Source organism: Oncorhynchus nerka, linkage group LG22 (genome assembly GCF_034236695.1).
Source record: "Oncorhynchus nerka isolate Pitt River linkage group LG22, Oner_Uvic_2.0, whole genome shotgun sequence".
NCBI classification, from domain to species: Eukaryota; Metazoa; Chordata; class Actinopteri; order Salmoniformes; family Salmonidae; genus Oncorhynchus; species Oncorhynchus nerka.
The window spans coordinates 10,900,540-10,919,735 of record NC_088417.1 but is presented as its reverse complement, the minus strand read 5'-3'; the positions used below and the strand labels follow the sequence as shown (position 1 = coordinate 10,919,735).

The following is a 19,196-nucleotide window of genomic DNA, read 5'->3' as shown; positions in this document are numbered from 1 at the left end:
GCCATCGATGTGTCTGCTTGGGGGGGGGATATATACGGCTGTGATTATAATCGAAGAGAATTCTCTTGGAAGATAATGCGGTCTACATTTGATTGTGAGGAATTCTAAATCAGGTGAACAGAAGGATTTGAGTTCCTGTATGTTTCCTTCATCACACCATGTCTTGTTAGTCATGAGGCATACGCCCCCGCCGCTCTTCTTACCAGAAAGATGTTTGTTTCTGTCCGCGCGATGCGTGGAGAAACCCGTTGGCTGCACCGCATCGGATAGCGTCTTCCCAGTAAGCCATGTTTCCGTGAAGCAGAGAATATTGCAGTCTCTGATGTCCCTCTGGAATGCTACCCTTGCTCGGATTTCATCAACCTTGTTGTCAAGAGACTGGACATTGGCAAGAAGAATGCTGGGGAGTGGTGCGCGATGTGCCCTTGTCCGGAGTCTGACCAGAAGACCGCTACGTTTCCCTCTTTTTCTGAGTCGTTTTCTTGGGTCGCTGCATGCGATCCATTCCGTTGTCCTGTTTGTAAGGCAGAACACAGGATCCGCGTCGCGGAAAACATATTCTTGGTCGTACTGATGGTGAGTTGACGCTGATCTTATATTCAGTAGTTCTTCTCGACTGTATGTAATGAAACCTAAGATGACCTGGGGTACTAATGTAAGAAATAACACGTAAAAAAACAAAAAACTGCATAGTTTCCTAGGAACGCGAAGCGAGGCGGCCATCTCTGTCGGCGCCGGAAGTTTAACCACACTGAACCAGTTTTAACCACACTTGAACCAGTTTTAACCACACTGAACCAGTTTTATCACACATTCTCATTCAAACTGTTAGCAGCAGACCAAGACAGCGAACACTGCAACAAAACAAGTAACCAAGTAAATACGAGCAGATGCGGAACCACCCTATTGTTAACCAATTAAATCACAGTAGCATGAATTTCTACATCCCTTATAGTTTACCCTCCAGCACATACGAGGGAACGTGGTACTTACATCCTATGAGCATGACACAGATGGAGAATATCTTCTCAGAGTTGGTGTTGGGGGAGACGTTGCCAAAGCCCACGCTGGTCAGACTGGAGAAGGTGAAATAGAGGGCGGTGACATACTTGTCCTTTATGGAGGGGCCCGAGCCCCGCACCGTGTCGTTGTAGTGTTTCCCCAACGACTCGCCCAGTGTGTGGAGCCAGCCGATGCTGCCGTTGCGCTCCACGCTGCCGATGGCGTACCAGATGCACGCCAGCCAGTGGGCGATGAGGGCGAACGTGCACATGAGCAGGAAGAGGACGGCGGCGCCATACTCTGAGTAGCGGTCCAGTTTCCTCGCCACGCGGACTAGCCGGAGAAGGCGGGCTGTCTTCAGCAGGCCAATCAGAGTGGTCGTCTGGCAAGAGAGAGGAGAAACAGTTTGTTTAGTGTCCAATCTTACCTTGGGAGGTCCTGTGTTGCAGAGTTCTGCTCCATACAAGCCGTAACAAAGCTGATTCAACTCATTAAAGTCTTGATTGAAGACTATTATTAGTCGATTGGTTGAATCAGATGTCTGATTGCTTGGCTGGACCAAAAGCCTGGACCCACACTGGCCTTCTCCAGATAAGATTGGATAGCCCTGTTATTTATTTTTAATTTTTTAATTTTTTATTTCACCTATATTAAAAACCAGGTAGGCTAGTTGAGAACAAGTTCTCATTTGCAACTGCGACCTGGCCAAGATAAAGCATAGGGTGGGTGTTGCCATCGTGACCAGTGAACTGAGATAAGGCGGAGCTTTACCTAGCATGGACTTGTAGATGACCTGGAGCCAGTGGATCTGGCGACGAATATGTAGCGAGGGCTAGCCGACTAGAGCATACAGGTCGCAGTGGTGGGTGGTATAAGGTGCTTTAGTAACAAAACGGATGGCACTATGATAAACTGCATCCAGTTTACTGAGTAGAGTATTGGAAGCTATTTTGTAGATGACATCGCCGAAGTCGAGGATCGGTAGGATAGTCAGTTTTACTAGGGTAAGTTTGGTGGCGTGAGTGAAGGAGGCTTTGTTGTGAAATAGAAAGCCGACTCTAGATTTGATTTCGGGTTGCAGATGTTTGATATGAGTCTGGAAGTAGAGTTTGCAGTCTAGCCAGACACCTAGGTACTTATAGATGTCCACATATTCTAGGTCGGAACCATCCAGGGTGGTGATGCTAGTCGGGCGTACGGGTGTAGGCAGCGAACGGTTGAAAAGCATGCATTTGGTTTTACTAGCGTTTAAGAGCAGTTGGAGGCCACGGAAGGAGTGTTGTATGGCATTGAAGCTCGTTTGGAGGTTAGATAGCACAGTGTCCAAGGAAGGGACAGAAGTATACAGAATGGTGTCGTCTGCATAGAGGTGGATCAGGGAATCGCCCGCAGCAAGAGCAACATCATTGATATATACAGAGAAAAGAGTCGGCCTGAGAATTGAACCCTGTGGTACCACATAGAGACTGCCAGAGGACCGGACAACATGCCCTCCGATTTGACACACTGAACTCTGTCTGCAAAGTAGTTGGTGAACCAGGCAAGGCAGTCATTAGAAAAACCGAGGCTACTGAGTCTGGAGGTCAGTTCAAAGTTAAAATTGCTTTATTGTCCGTTCAGGATAAATTACATTAGTGAAATTTATCAAATGTGCTGTGGACCATCCTCTGCCCTACACTTGTACCGGATCCCCTCAGCAGCACTGAGACCGTGGTCTGTACTAGCGGAGATCTTCCCATGAATCCTCCCCATGATTTACTGTGCTGTCGGTTGGTTCTGTTATTCCCACCCATTATACTTGTCTTGAGGAGTCCCCACCACGTCTATACAGCAAATTAACAAGGACCCGATTACATCCCTGCTTGGCAGAAAGCCTAGTTCCTCACTTCACAATAAATGATAGTCCTCTGCTGCGGAGAATGTCCACTTCCTTGGCTCACTGGCCACTTGAGGTTCAATTAATTAAACATTGGCAAGAAGGTTGACAGTACAAACTTTCATAGTGTTTTTCTGCTCCGGAGCCTTTGTGGGGATATCCCTGACTTGTAGTTCATTGGAGGTCCATTAATAATGGAGTAATTGAAGGGAGTTTTTATTTTTGGAGGTCCCAAAAGCTATTTGCAAATAGCTTTCATTATTTGTGGTTATCTACAGGTCAATATATCTAACCACCCTTAAATACGAAATCAAACCTTTAAAACCAAGATTCATATCTGACAATCCCCGTAACTTAAGATGCATTCCAACACAGGTTGTCCTCACAAAACTCCATTACCCACAATGCACTTCCCCATCCCCAATTCCTCACCTCCTCTCCGCTGCGGTAGATGAGCAGGTCGAAGGGGATGGCCGCCACCATGTCGATGAGGAACCAGCCCTTGAAGTAGTGGATCGCTATCCTCAGCGGGGCGCTGACCACCTCGTCGTTAGTGTTGACGTATGTCGTCCTGAAGTTGATGACGATGTCCACGATGAACATGATGTCCACGATGAGGTCGACCACGTTGAGCGGCGAGCACGAGTAGCCACAGTTCAACATGGCTGCCTCTTCCTGGTCGTGGAGGAGGAAGGCGGCGGAGTAAGGGGTCAAGATGGCCGTGTAGATGACCAGCAGCAGGATGAGCCAGTCCCACACCGCCTTGAAGGGGCTGTAGTGGAGGACGGTCCACTTGTGGATACGAGGTGCCTGGAGCTTGTACTCTGGGAGGACGTCGGCACCCAGTGACAGCACCTGGAGGGGAGATGGGGGGAGGTTTTAGCCTTTCTGATCTGGTAGTTGGATCAATATGATAGCGTTATACAGAGAGAGAGAGAGAGAGAGAGAGAGAGAGAAAGACAAAGAGACAGAGAGACAGGGAAAGAGAAGGATGGGAATCGGGCAGGGAAGGACAAGATGAAAGTTCCCCAAAACCTTACATTTACATTTGAGCGACTTAAAGTTAGTGCATTCATCTTAAGATAGCTAGGTGGGACAACCACATATCACATTCATAGTAAGCACGTTTTTCCTCAGTAATGTAGCTATCAGTAAAGTCAGAGCTAGATGGCGCCATAGAACATGGCTGACGTTTTACATTCTCCCAACCAATTGTGCAATTTTGTTATTTTTTTGGCATTTTGTGTAAACTTATTTTTTAACTTATTGTGTACATAATGTTGCTACAACCGTCTCTTACGACCGAAAATAACTTCTAGACATCAGAAAAGCGATTACTCACCGCGGACTGGAAGAAACGTTTTCCTTTTAACGAATCCGGCAAGAACGAGAGAGAGTCCAACGAGAAGTATATCCTGCTTTACTGTAACAGGCCCAGATCCACACCATTCACTGTAACAGGCCCAGATCCACACCTTTCACTGTAACAGGCCCAGATCCACACCTTTCACTGATCCACGCCTTTCGCGTGAAGAAAAGACACCGGAAAAGGGGACGCAGATCGGGAATCCTTCTGAAAATCTGGATGCGAGCGAGTAAACTCCCACTGCCTTCCATTCTTCTCGCTAACGTGCAATCATTGGACAATAAAATGGATGACCTACGATTAAGATTGTCCTACCAATGGGACATTAAAAACTGTAACATCTTATGTTTCACAGAGACGTGGCTGAACGAAGATACGGACAACATAGAGCTAGCAGGATTTTCCATGAACCGGCAGAACAGAGACGCTACCTCTCGTAAGATGAGGGGTGGGGGTGTATGTCTTTTTGTCAATAACAGCTGGTGCGCAATGTCTAATATTAGAGAAGTCTCAAGGTATTGCTCACCTGAGGTAGAGTACCTGATAATAAGATGTAGACTGCACTATCTACCAAGAGAGTTCTCATCTGTATTATTCATAGCCGCCTATTTACCACCACAAAACGAAGCTGGCACTAAGACCGCTCTCAACCAACTCTATAAGGCCATAAGAAGAAAATGATCACCCAGAAGCGGCGCTCCTAGTGGCCGGGGACTTTAATGCAGGCAAACTTAAATCAGTTTTACTACATTTTTACCTGCATGTCACATGTGCAACCAGAGAAAAAAATACTAGACCACCTTTACTCCACACACAGAGATGCATACAAAGCTCTCCCCCGCCCTCCATTTGGCAAATCTGACCATAATTCTATCCTCCTGATTCCTGCTTACAAGCAAAAACTAATGCAGGAAGTACCAGTGACTCGGAAGGATACGGAAGTGGTCAGATGACGCGGATGCTACACTACAGGACTGTTTTGCTAGCACAGACTGGAATATGTTCTGGGATTCATTTAATGGCATTGAAGAATACACCACCTCAGTCATCGGCTTCATAAATAAGGGAAAAATAAGATGACGTCATCCCCACAGTGACCGTACATACGTACATACCTCAACCAGAAGCCATGGAATAGAGGCAACATCCGCATCGAGCTAAAGTCTAGAACTGATGCTTTCAAGGAGCGGGAGACTAATCCGGACACTTATAAGAAATCCCGCTATGCCCTCAGACGAACCATTAAACAAGCAAAGCGATTTCGATTGAATCCTACTACACCGGCTCTGATGCTCGTCGGATGTGGCAGGGCTTGAAAACTATTACGGACTACAAAGGGAAACCCAGACGCGAGCTGCCCAGTGATGCGAGCCTACCAGACGAGCTAAATGCCTTTTATGCTCGCTTCAGGGCAAGCAACATTGAAGCATACACTAGAGCACCAGCAGTTCTGGATGACTGTGTGATAACGCTCTAAAGGTAGGGAGGGGCAGTTCATCTTGTTGCTTCATAGGCAAAAGTATCATGGTCTGATTGCCTAGGAGGAGAAACAACTCCCCCACAGCCACTGATTACGAAAACAACCACAGTCACAAATTGCCCTCACACAGTATCAATTCACAGGGTGTTTAAGTAAGGATGAAAAAACACAGCAATTCCTTGCATGTGTTGTATTAACATTTAGCAATTAGTGCTCAGTGTCCAGTGAGGCTGATGGAAGCTGTTGTGATAGGAAGGCTTCTCATAAGGTAAACTCTCAAGCAGAATGGAAATGCCACACACACACAAACACAACCCTGAACACTCCCCTGAACACGCAAACACAACAGCACACTCTAAACACACACCGAACACACCCCAACCACACCCCAACCACACACCGAACACACACCGAACACACCCCAACCACACACCGAACACAAACCAAACACACAAACAAACAGAAATTCACCATGGGAGCCAAATTCAGTCAGAGTAATTCCAGCCTCTCTACTGTATATAGCCTCTCTACTGTATATAGCCTCTCTACTGTTTATAGCCTCTCTACTGTATATAGCCTCGCTACTGTATATAGCCTCACTACTGTATATAGCCTCGCTACTGTATATAGCCTGTCTACTGTATATAGCCTCTCTACTGTATATAGCCTCTCTACTGTATATAGCCTCGCTACTGTATATAGCCTGTCTACTGTATATAGCCTCTCTACTGTATTTAGCCTCGCTACTGTATATAGCCTGTCTACTGTATATAGCCTCGCTACTGTATATAACCTGTCTACTGTATATAGCCTCTCTACTGTATATAGCCTCGCTACTGTATATAGCCTGTCTACTGTATGTAGCCTCGCTACTGTATATAGCCTGTCTACTGTATATAGCCTCTCTACTGTATATAGCCTGTCTACTGTATATAGCCTCTCTACTGTATATAGCCTCACTACTGTATATAGCCTCTCTACTGTATATAGCCTCTCTACTGTATATAGCTTCTCTACTGTATATAGCCTGTCTACTGTATATAGCCTCTCTACTGTATATAGCCTCACTACTGTATATAGCCTCTCTACTGTATATAGCCTCTCTACTGTATATAGCCTGTCTACTGTATATAGCCTCTCTACTGTAGATAGCCTCTCTACTGTATATAGCCTCGCTACTGTATATAGCCTGTCTACTGTATATAGCCTCTCTACTGTATTTAGCCTCGCTACTGTATATAGCCTGTCTACTGTATATAGCCTCGCTACTGTATATAACCTGTCTACTGTATATAGCCTCTCTACTGTATATAGCCTCGCTACTGTATATAGCCTGTCTACTGTATGTAGCCTCGCTACTGTATATAGCCTGTCTACTGTATATAGCCTCTCTACTGTATATAGCCTGTCTACTGTATATAGCCTCTCTACTGTATATAGCCTCACTACTGTATATAGCCTCTCTACTGTATATAGCCTCTCTACTGTATATAGCTTCTCTACTGTATATAGCCTGTCTACTGTATATAGCCTCTCTACTGTATATAGCCTCACTACTGTATATAGCCTCTCTACTGTATATAGCCTCTCTACTGTATACAGCCTCGCTACTGTATATAGCCTGTCTACTGTATATAGCCTCTCTACTGTATACAGCCTCGCTACTGTATATAGCCTGTCTACTGTATATAGCCTCTCTACTGTATATAGCCTCACTACTGTATATAGCTTCTCTACTGTATATAGCCTCACTACTGTATATAGCCTGTCTACTGTATACAGCCTCGCTACTGTATGTAGCCTATCTTTTTACTGTTGTTTTATTTCTTTACCTACCTATTGTTCATCTAACACCTTTTTTGTACTATTGGTTAGAGACTGTAAGTAAGCATTTCCCTGTAAGGTGAAATTTCACCTGTTGTAAGTCAGCATTTCACCTGTTGTATTCGGTGCACGTGACAAATTAACTTTGATTTGATCAAATCACACAACCGGCGTAATGTGTTGAATTCTCTCTTAGGGCCTGACTGGTCTAGCGGTAATACCTCAGCATACATGTATACGTGTCGACGTAGGTTCAAATCCGGCTTATTACTCTTTGACACAACCTCTATATTTCCCCACTTCCATCCTTTCTCTATATCTGTTAAAATAAATAAATATATATATATATATATAAGAAAAACATCTTTGTAGACACCTGCAAAAGGCCTGTGAAAAGACATTGTGGTCTCGTTCCACTTTAAACATATATGGCGTAATTATGTTACCTCAGGCTACTGTAGTTCACCTGCTCCCAGAATGCTCCTCTGTTACCTCAGGCTACTGTAGTTCACCTGCTCCCAGAATGCTCCTCTCGCTCATACAGGGGTGGTGTTTCCAGCTGAAGTGTGACAAAAGGGGGTGGGAGGGTGGAGGGCGCACAAGGGGAGGACCTGAATCCCTGGTAGGTCGCCTGAGGGTGGATAAGGCACTGCAGGTGTTCAGGCAAGGCAGGTGCGGTGCTAGACTGCAGGTAGCGCAGAGGGCAGGTGTCAGTGTGTGTGAATTAGATGCCTATAATTCAAGGTGTGTTGGCCCTTCGCTATGGAGCTCAGTCATGTTCCTGAGCTTGACAGACACTGGGGGTTATCTATCATGTTAGGGTAGATGGTATCGTTTGTCACTGAGAAGGGCAAATCAAATAAACTTTTGGCAACTTTGCTTGTATGTCCTGCCTGTCCATCATTTCTGGGGGAGGAGGCAGACATTGGGAAACAACATAGTCAATAGAAAAAACATGAGGTAAACGAGTTCAAAACCACAGAGAGACAGACAGACAGACAGACAGACAGACAGACAGACAGACAGACAGACAGACAGACAGACAGACAGACAGACAGACAGACAGACAGACAGACAGACAGACAGACAGACAGACAGACAGACAGACAGACAGACACACATACACCCACCCACACACACACACACACACACACACACACACACACACACACACACACACACACACACACACACACACACACACACACACACACACACAGAGTTCAGTGTCGTGCCCTTCTCGGCTTCCCATCCCGAAGGATCTATTGGGTTAGCCAGTTCAGTGTTGGGTTATACAGTTTATGTATAGTGATGTGTGTGAAATCAAGCAGCTTTGTATAATAATAACATCCAGGGGAAAACAACAAGTGCTGGTGTCTACATTTCGCATATATCATAAAAACGACATTTGAGTACCACAGCACTTTTGTAATGTAACTTTGTTGTAAGGTTTCTGCAGTTGTCAGTACAGATGTTATATCAGAATTTGATCACTCTGCTATCGCATACATTTTTCCTACGCAGCAGGAAATGCAAATTGTTGTGTATATTTTATTTCCACTTTAAAATGTCAGACTTGATTTATCCCAACAAAAAATGTATACATTTCTACAAAAATGTCCATGAATTATAGTCCATCTAATAATTCAAAAATGTCCATGAATTATAGTCCATCTAATAATTCAAATGTCCTTTTGCTGCAGGATTATATTCCTGCAGTGAGAAACTGATCAAATTACATTTTTTTCCAACTGCTTACACACAAAATATTTTCATGTCATCACGATTTTTGAAAACTCTCACTCAAAGTGCAAAACTACACACCAAATATCCAAAACCATAAGCTATTTCTCAGCCTTTGACTCAGTTGTCAAAGTTGCATAAAACACTTTTTTTCAAAACACTACACACAATTCTTTACCGAAAACATAAAAATCTAACAGGAAGTGACTTGCTTTCCTTTCCAAACACAACCAATCAAAATGCTACACTTATTCACCAGGTCACACACACACTCCTCACATGTGCAAACACTAATAGCTTAACTGATCACTAACCAATCACTGCTTTACTGTAGTATAGGCCTATAAATAGGTCAAAGGTCAGATGACCTGTTTTGAACAATGGATGCCAACAATGGACAGAGAGCAAGAGGAGTAGGAGGGAGAGGAAGAGGAAGAAGAGGATGAGGGCAAAGAAGAGAAGGAAGGAGAGCCATCGCTGATGAGATTAGGGCAACACTTGTTGATCATGTGATCAACCACGGTTTGACCATGAGAGAGGCTGGACTGAGAGTCCAGCCCAACTTGAGTCGATTTACAGTGGCGTCCATTATTCGAACCTACAGAAATGAGAACAGGTATGCAACTATCTAATGACTATTTTAGCATTACAGTAATGTACTGTAAAATACGTATGACTGCATAGTATTGCATAAACATTTGTAACTCTAAGCCATCCATTTACTGCACTGCATTGAATGAATGAGGTTAGTTATCATGCTGTACTACATTTTTGTTGTACATTGTTTACAGTTCCTATGCTGAACACATACTGTGTTTGAATTCTGTACAGAGTGGAAAGGCAAAGACATCATGGAGGACGAGGACGCTTGTTTACAGATGTACAAGAGACTGCAATTATAAATATGGTTTTGGCCAACAATGCAATAAGGATTAGAGAGATAAGAGAGCATATCTTGAATAATGACACCATATTTAACAACATCAATGCTGTAAGCTTGTCAACCATACAACGCATCCCCCAACGGCACCGAGTGACAATGAAACAACTTTACAAGGTGCCATTTGAGAGAAACTCTGATAGAGTCAAGAATATGCGACATGACTTTGTAGAGGTATGTATGCAATACTACTTCCAGTACTTCAGACATACCATATTTACTCATCTGTATATCCTTTTGTCTGTTACAGAGACTATTGGAGCTGGATGCCCATGTAATTCGCCATGAATTTATTTATGTGGATGAGGTTGGCTTCAACCTCACCAAAACCAGGCGCCGCGGAAGAAATGTAATAGAGGGCAATTACCAATGTCCCTGGACAGCGTGGGGGTAATGTAACTATGTGTGCTGCCATCACTCAAAACGGGGTCCTCCATCATAATGCCACACTGGGTCCGTACAACACCGGCCATATGCTCACTTTTCTAGATGCAGTTTACACAATGCTTGTCCCTGATCCAGATCAGGAGCCTGCTAGATTTGTGGTTTTATGGGACAATGTTAGTTTTCACCGGCTGTTCTGGTCCAAAACTAGTTTGCCAACCATCCACAATTTGTAGTTTTGTGCCTACCCCCATATTCACCTTTTCTAAATCCCATAAAGGAATTGTTCTCAGCCTGGCGCTGGAAAGTGTATGATCACCAACCCTATGCCCGCATGCCGCTTCTCCAGGCAATGGAGGACGCATGTGGGGACATAGAGGTTGCCTCTGTCCAAGGTTGGATACGCCATGCTAGGAGATACTTCCCTTGATGTTTGGCAAGAGAAAACGTATCTTGTGATGTGGACAAAGTATTGTGGCCAGAAGAGATGAAGCGTAGCTTAGCACTGGTGACTGCCACCCCTACCAATTCCTGGACTGCCCCCCCCCGGGACCCCACACACACAATTGTGTTCTTTACTGTATTCTAAAGAATATACTTTTGGTTTACATATGTTTATGGTTTTGTTGTATGCTACTGTATACAACAGTAACGTTTGGCCTAATAAATATTTTCTGTTTCTACATTGCATTGGTGTTTACAGTGTACTTGTTACCCCTCTCAGCAGATTACTTTCACTGTAGAACATTGTATTGAAATGTAGATATAAGCCTATGAAAGACCAAAGAGCTTTAGATTTAGAACAACAGTGTTTACATGGTATATCTAAAAATGTACTACTATGAAAGCAGTGTTTGCCATTTGATGCAAATGCTTCATTCTGACATGTGTTTATGGCATTTTGAATGCAGTGTTACATTTTGAAGGAGATGTGAGGCATTTTGTGCATGCAGTTTTGGGAAATGGAGACCGTTTTGCAAACGTGTGTAAGCAGTTGGAAAACAGTGTAAGATAGTACATCTGTAGATATGATGAAAAGACTGGTCCCCCGTTCGAACAGCTCTGCTCTGCCTTAATTTACTCAGTCCCTGCATGTTGTTCACTACCTTCATGACTCTGGCTCGTCCTCTCTCTCACTGGCTGGCAGTTTGGCCCTGGAAAGGGCTAGCAGTGTCTATCAATGGAGGGTACCAGGTCAGGAAGGTACAAGCAAGAGGGAATTGATTCGGTACAAGCAGTGCGATGTCACCTCTGAGGTCACATCCCTAATGTCACGGTGGCGTACTTTCACGACCCTCTCAAACAATAAGGATTCCATCTTTGTCTCTCAGGAAGAGGGATGTGAACATTAACGAGGAGCACTGCAGCAGGATTTGAATACTGAGGATACGGGACATGCCATCTGTTTATAAGTATTGATTTGAATTAGCATTTTGGGCTAATTCCATTTCCCCCATTCTAATCAATTTGGCAGGGAGCCTTGGGTAGATGCTAAAACAATTACTAAAATAATTACATTGAGAGCAGACAAGGAAGAGATTTGCCAAAGCCTCAACAGAATTGGGGAGAGCTTTCGGTGTCCTGAATGTGGTATTTATAGTCATCCGTCAATTGGTTTACATTAGACTCAAAACTGGCCTAAAGCCACAGTATTTTCAATCCAACTTTTAAAGTAGCCTCTTAGTGCAGAGTGTGTGTGTGTGTGTGTCAGTGTGTGCGTGTGTGTGTCAATGTGTGTGTGTGTCAGTGTGTGCGTGTGTGTGTCATTGTTTGTGTATCAGTATGTATGTGTGTGTGTGTGTGTGCATGTGTGTCAGTGTATGTGTCAGTGTGTGTCTGTGTGTGTGTGTATCAGTGTGTGTATGTGTCAGTGGGTGTATGTGTCAGTGGGTGTGTGTGTGTGTGTGGGGGTTTGTGTGTGTCAATGCATGTGTATGTGTGTCAGTGTTTGTGTCAGTGTGAGTTTGTGTGTGTGTGTGTGTTATTGTGTGCCAGTGTGTGTGTGTCTGTGCACGTGTGTGTCAGTGTGTGTGTGTGTGTTTGTGTGTCAATGTGTGTGTGTGTGTGTGTGTGTTTCAGTGTGTGTGTCACTGTGTATGTGTGTGTGTGTGTGTGACATAAACTCACAGCGGCATATTGAAAGACATTGACTTTGCCCGGTCAGTCTCCCAGTGATGAATGTGGATGAGAGCTAAAGCCGAGGGAATGTGTCAGAAATAAATAACCCGTCAGCAACCAGCACGAACCAATTTAACGCTGTGTGAGGTCAAACAGTGATGGTCACCGTGACGCTAGATGGACTGCCATCACCATGATGCTAGACGGACTGACATCACCGTGATGCTAGACGGACTGACATCACCGTGATGCTAGACGGACGGCCATCACCGTGATGCTAGATGGACTGCCATCACAGTGATGCTAGACGGACGGCCATCACCGTGATGCTAGATGGACTGCCATCACAGTGATGCTAGACGGACGGCCATCACCATGACGCTAGACGGACTGCCATCACCGTGACGCTCGACAGACTGCCATCACCGTGATGCTCGACAGACTGCCATCACCGTGACGCTCGACAGACTGCCATCACCGTGACGCTCGACAGACTGCCATCACCGTGATGCTAGACAGACTGCAATCAACATGTACGGTTACACACACACACACACACACACACACACGTCACAAAGTGTTTGTGATTTATTAATATGCACAGGGTCCTCCCCTCTGTCTGATAGACTGTAGCTGTGTGTGATGTAATATGCACAGGGTCCTCCCCTCTGTCTGATAGACTGTAGCTGTGTGTGATGTAATATGCACAGGGTCCTCCCCTCTGTCTGATAGACTGTAGCTGTGTGTGATGTAATATGCACAGGGTCCTCCCCTCTGTCTGATAGACTGTAGCTGTGTGTGATGTAATATGCACAGGGTCCTCCCCTCTGTCTGATAGACTGTAGCTGTGTATGATGTAATATGCACAGGGTCCTCCCCTCTGTCTGATAGACTGTAGCTGTTTGTGATTTAATATGCACAGGGTCCCATCCAGCTGAGGACTACTGAAAGTCTTGCTGTTGATAAGAAGCTCAATAATCTGTTCTTAAACCTCTTGAAGCTAGGGGGCACTAATTTCATTTTTGGAAAAATAACGTGCCCAAAGTAAATGGCCTATTTCTCAGGACCAGATGCTAGAATATGCATACAATTGACAGCTTAGGATAGAAAACACTCTAAAGTTTCCAAAACTGTAAAAATATTGTCTGTGAGTATAACAGAACTGATATTGCAGGCGAAAGCCTAAGAAAAATCCAATCAGGAAGTGACTCATGTTTTGAAACCATTGTGTTCCTATGCACCCCTATTGGCCATTGAAAGGGATATCAACCAGATTCCCTTTTCTACTTATTCCCTAAGGTGTCTACAGCATTTTGACGTAGTTTCACGCCTTTATGTTGAAGAATGAGCGTAAACGAATACATTGCGTAAGTGGCCAGCTGAGGGCTCTCAGAGTGATTCTTGCGTAGGTAGTCATTTTTCCTCTCGCACGTACTGAAAAGCCAATTGTCCCGGTTGATATATTATCGAATAGATATTTGAAAAACACCTTGAGGATTGATTATAAAAAAAGTTTGCCATGTTTCTGTCGATATTATGGATATAATTTGCAATTTTTTTCACCGTTGTCATGACCGCTATTTCCGGTGGATTTCTCAACATAACGTGACCAACAAACTGAGGTATTTTGGGTATGAAAATAATCTTTATGGAACAAAAGGAACATTTGGTGTCTAACCTTGAGTCTCGTGAGTGAAAACTTCCGAAGCTCATCAAAGGTAAACGATTAATTTGATTGCGTTTCTGATTATTGTGACCAAGCATCCTGCTGCTAGCTGGACATAATGCTATGCTAGGCTATCGATAAACTTACACAAACGCTTGTCTTGCTTTGGCTGTAAAGCATAATTTCAAAATCTGAGATGACAGGGTGATTAACAAAAGGCTAAGCTGTGTTTCACTATATTTCACTTGTGATTTCATGAATATGAATATTTTCTAGTAATATTTTTTGACCGTTGCGCTATGCTAATTAGTGTAGTTGATGACAATTCTCCCGAATCCGGGATGGGTAGTTCCAAGAGGTTTTAAAGGAGTCTCTCTATAAGACAAGGATTGACAGGTACTGAGTCGTACTGACACCAAGGTCTTTTTTTCTACAGAAGATGTCCATGCCATGTGTGACGATGGCTATCGTGGGACATTCTTCCGGCACTAATGGAACTCATAAACAATTCAGGGGCTTCAGTTTTCTACTGTAAACGTGTGATGTCACGGGGACCTCAGATCGTTCTACATCAACCAACGCTAGATCGGTTGTCATTTCGGGAGCGTTCGGGGTTGATACCCTTTTTAATAATGCAAGTACATCTCACGACTCGTATAAGATATAGGATGCCATTAGGCCGACAACGCTTTGCCAACAGGCAGCCGCTGCTAAGAACACAAGGGTCACCATGACACAACCAGCACTGACAAAAGCAACAGATATGGCAGTGAAGCCGATCAATGTGTCTGAGCTACATATACCCAGTTCTCTCCCTGCCTTGACATGTCTTATATATAAGATATAAGTACAATGAAAAGTGTGAGCGCGATCACTGTCTTCTTTTTCAGTGTCACAGCCAACACAGGAGAATGAGAGTGAAAGAGAGATCGAAAACAAACTCAATTTTGATTAACTCCCATATCTACTGGGTGAAAAAGCACAGTGTGTCATCACAGCAGCAAGATTTGTGACCTGTTGCCACAAGAAAAGGGCAACCAGTGAAGAACAAACACCATTGTAAATACAACCCATATTTATGTTTATTTATTTTCCCTTTTGTACTTTAACTACTTGCACATCGTTACAACAACGTTTATAGACATCATATGACATTTGAAATGTCTTTATTCTTTTAGAACTTTTGTGAGTGTAATGTTTACTGTTCATTTTTTATAGTTTATTTCACTTTTGTTTATTATCTATTTCACTTGCTTTGGCAAATGTGAACATATGTTTCCCATGCCAATAAAGCCCTTGAATTGAATTGATAGAAGAGGACACCAACCTATATGAGAGGATCTCTCTGGCTCTCTACACCAGCATCTTCTATTCAAGTAGCCCGATTCCCCAGTTGGAATCCAATGCATTGTGGCATACATGCTCACCTGCAGTCAGCAGCAAGCCCAGATGGAAGATGAACAGTTTATAGCACATCCAGCCATATTTCATGCAAATGCTGTATCTATTTTGATCTTGGCCTGTTTATAAGTGTAAGGGTGGCAGGGTAGCCTAGTGGTTAGAGCGTTGGACTAGTAACCGAAAGGTTGCAAGTTCAAATCCCCAAGCTGACAAGGTACAAATCTGTCGTTCTGCCCCTGAACAAGGCAGTTAACCCACTGTTCTTAGGCCATCATTGAAAATAAGAATTTGTTCTTAACTGACTTGCCTAGTTGTTGTAGTTAAATAAAGGTAAAATGCTACTAAACAAATCAGTTAGATATTTGCTTTTGTGGAGAAGAGAGACTTAAAGCCCAACTCTTTCCTGTTGGAGGCTAAAGTGAAGGAGAAGAGAGACTCAAAGCCCCAATCCTCCGTGTTGGAGGCTAAAGTGAAGGAGAAGAGAGACTCAAAGCCCCAATCCTCCGTGTTGGAGGCTAAAGTGAAGGAGAAGAGAGACTCAAAGCCCCAATCCTCCGTGTTGGAGGCTAAAGTGAAGGAGAAGAGAGACTCAAAGCCCCAATCCTCCGTGTTGGAGGCTAAAGTGAAGGAGAAGAGAGACTCAAAGCCCCAATCCTCCGTGTTGGAGGCTAAAGTGAAGGAGAAGAGAGACTCAAAGCCCTACTCCTTCCTGTTAGAGGTTAAAGTGAAGAAGAAGAGAGACTTAAAGCCCAACTCTTTCCTGTTAGAGGTTAAAATGAAGGAGAAGAGAGACTCAAAGCCCAACTCTTTCCTGTTGGAGGCTAAAGTGAAGGAGAAGAGAGACTCAAAGCCCTAATCCTCCGTGTTGGAAGCTAAAGTGAAGGAGAAGAGAGACTTAAAGCCCTACTCCTTCCTGTTAGAGGTTAAAATGAAGGAGAAGAGGGAGAAGAGAGACTTTTAAAGTGATGATGGTGCTGATGAAAAAGTAAGGAGTTGGTTGGAGCTTAGAGAGAGAGTGAGAGGGCGAAGGAAAGCTGGGAATCTGGGGATGGGAGGATGGGGGGGTTGTAAAGATGGAGGCAAGATTATGTCTGGCTTCTCTGTGAGGTAATATGCTCTTTTGTTATGTTTAATGGGAACCAGCACCGGTGGATAGGGAAAGGTCACGGAGAAAGCCAAGTCTCACACACACACACACACACACACACACACACACACACACACACACACACACACACACACACACACACACACACACACACACACACACACACACACACACACACACACACACACACACACACACACACACACACACACACACACACACTCAATTCAATTCAATGTAATATGGTCATACATTTGGCAGGAGGTTAGAAAGAGCAGCTCAGTTTCCACCTCATTTTGTGGGCAGTGTGCACGTAGCCTGTCTTCTCTTGAGAGCCAGGTCTGCCTATGGCGGCCTTCCTCAATAGCAAGGCTATATGCTCACTGAGTCTATACATGGTCAAAGCTTTCCTTAAGTGTGGGTCAGTCACAGTGGTCAGGTTTTCTGCCACGGTGTACTCTCTGTTTAGGGCCAAATAGCATTCTAGTCTATCACCTGTATATCCACCTTCCCTGGACCAGAGCTGTGATCATTCTTGCTTCCCAAATCACTGGTGGATGGCTCTTTATCAGCGATGCTTCGCACCACCGGGTCATCTGATGAATAGCCATTTGCAACCAGCACTTCAATTCTGATATGATATGACACACAAATCAGATACTTGGTTATAGGCATACCTGGATTCATCAGCACATCACAAACCAAGGGACATAACTAATCCACAGCATTTCACAGATACAGCTCCAGGTATATACACCACATATACACAAACAAAGTCAATTCAATGCACTTTTAAGGGGCCTTTTTGAGCCCACCTAGATGTGTCTTTGAGGGACTAGAGCACCCTGTATCCCCACACCCTGCATCCCCTGGATCCCCCACCCTGCATCCCCTGCATCCCCACCCTGCATCCCCACCCTGCATCCCCACCCTGCATCCCCACCCTGGATCCCCACCCTGGATCCCCACCCTGCATCCCCTGGATCCCCCACCCTGCATCCCCTGCATCCCCACCCTGCATCCCCTGCATCCCCACCCTGCATCCCCACCCTGGATCCCCACCCTGGATCCCCACCCTGGATTCCCACCCTGCATCCACACCCTGGATCCCCACCCTGGATCTCCACCCTGGATCCCCACCCTGGATCCCCACCCTGCATCCCCTGCATCCCCACCCTGCATCCCCACCCTGGATCCCCACCCTGCATCCACACCATGCATCCCCTGCATCCCCACACCCTGGATCCCCACCCTGCATCCCCTGGATCCCCACCCTGCATCCCCTGCATCCCCACCCTGCATCCCCACCCTGCATCCCCACACCCTGGATCCCCTGGATCCCCACCCTGCATCCCCTGCATCCCCACACCCTGCATCCCCACACCCTGCATCCCCTGGATCCCCTGCATCCCCACACCCTTAATTCCCCGGGATCCCCACCCTGCATCCCCACCCTGCACCCCCACACCCTGCATCCCTGGATCCCCACCCTGCACCCCCACGCCCTGCATCCCCTGGATCCCCACCCTGGATCCCCCACCCTGCATCCACACCCTGCATCCCCACCCTGGACCCCATCCTGGATCCCCACCCTGCATCCCCACCCTGCATCCCCTGGATCCCCACCCTGGATCCCCACCCTGGATCCCCACCCTGGATCCACACCCTGCATCCCCACCCTGGATCCCCACCCTGGATCCCCACCCTGGATCCCCACCCTGCATCCCCTGGATCCCCACCCTGGATCCCCACCCTGGATACCCACCCTGGATCCCCACCCTGCATCCCCACCCTGGATCCCCACCCTGCATCCCCACCCTGCATCCCCACCCTGCATCCCCTGGATCCCCACCCTGCATCCCCTGCATCCCCACCCTGCATCCCCTGCATCCCCACCCTGCATCCCCACCCTGGATCCCCACCCTGGATCCCCACCCTGGATTCCCACCCTGCATCCACACCCTGGATCCCCACCCTGGATCTCCACCCTGGATCCCCACCCTGGATCCCCACCCTGCATCCCCTGCATCCCCACCCTGCATCCCCACCCTGGATCCCCACCCTGCATCCACACCATGCATCCCCTGCATCCCCACACCCTGGATCCCCACCCTGCATCCCCTCCCCTGCATCCCCACCCTGCATCCCCACCCTGCATCCCCACACCCTGGATCCCCTGGATCCCCACCCTGCATCCCCTGCATCCCCACACCCTGCATCCCCACAACCTGCATCCCCTGGATCCCCTGCATCCCCACACCCTTAATTCCCGGGATCCCCACCCTGCA

At 45.9% G+C, this 19,196-nt stretch overlaps 1 protein-coding gene across 1 annotated transcript in view; it reads right to left on the bottom strand.

Annotated features, from left to right (window-relative positions):
* The window catches only part of LOC115120188 (potassium voltage-gated channel subfamily H member 2-like), a 347,097-nt gene that overhangs the window by 20,383 nt on the left and 307,518 nt on the right, over positions 1-19,196 (bottom strand). Inside the window, exons 6-7 of the mRNA XM_065006904.1 lie at positions 3,311-3,733; positions 994-1,384 (exon numbers count right to left, since the gene is read on the bottom strand). Coding sequence (XP_064862976.1) covers positions 994-1,384; positions 3,311-3,733 — 814 coding nt within the window. The remainder of the gene's footprint in view (positions 1-993; positions 1,385-3,310; positions 3,734-19,196) is intronic.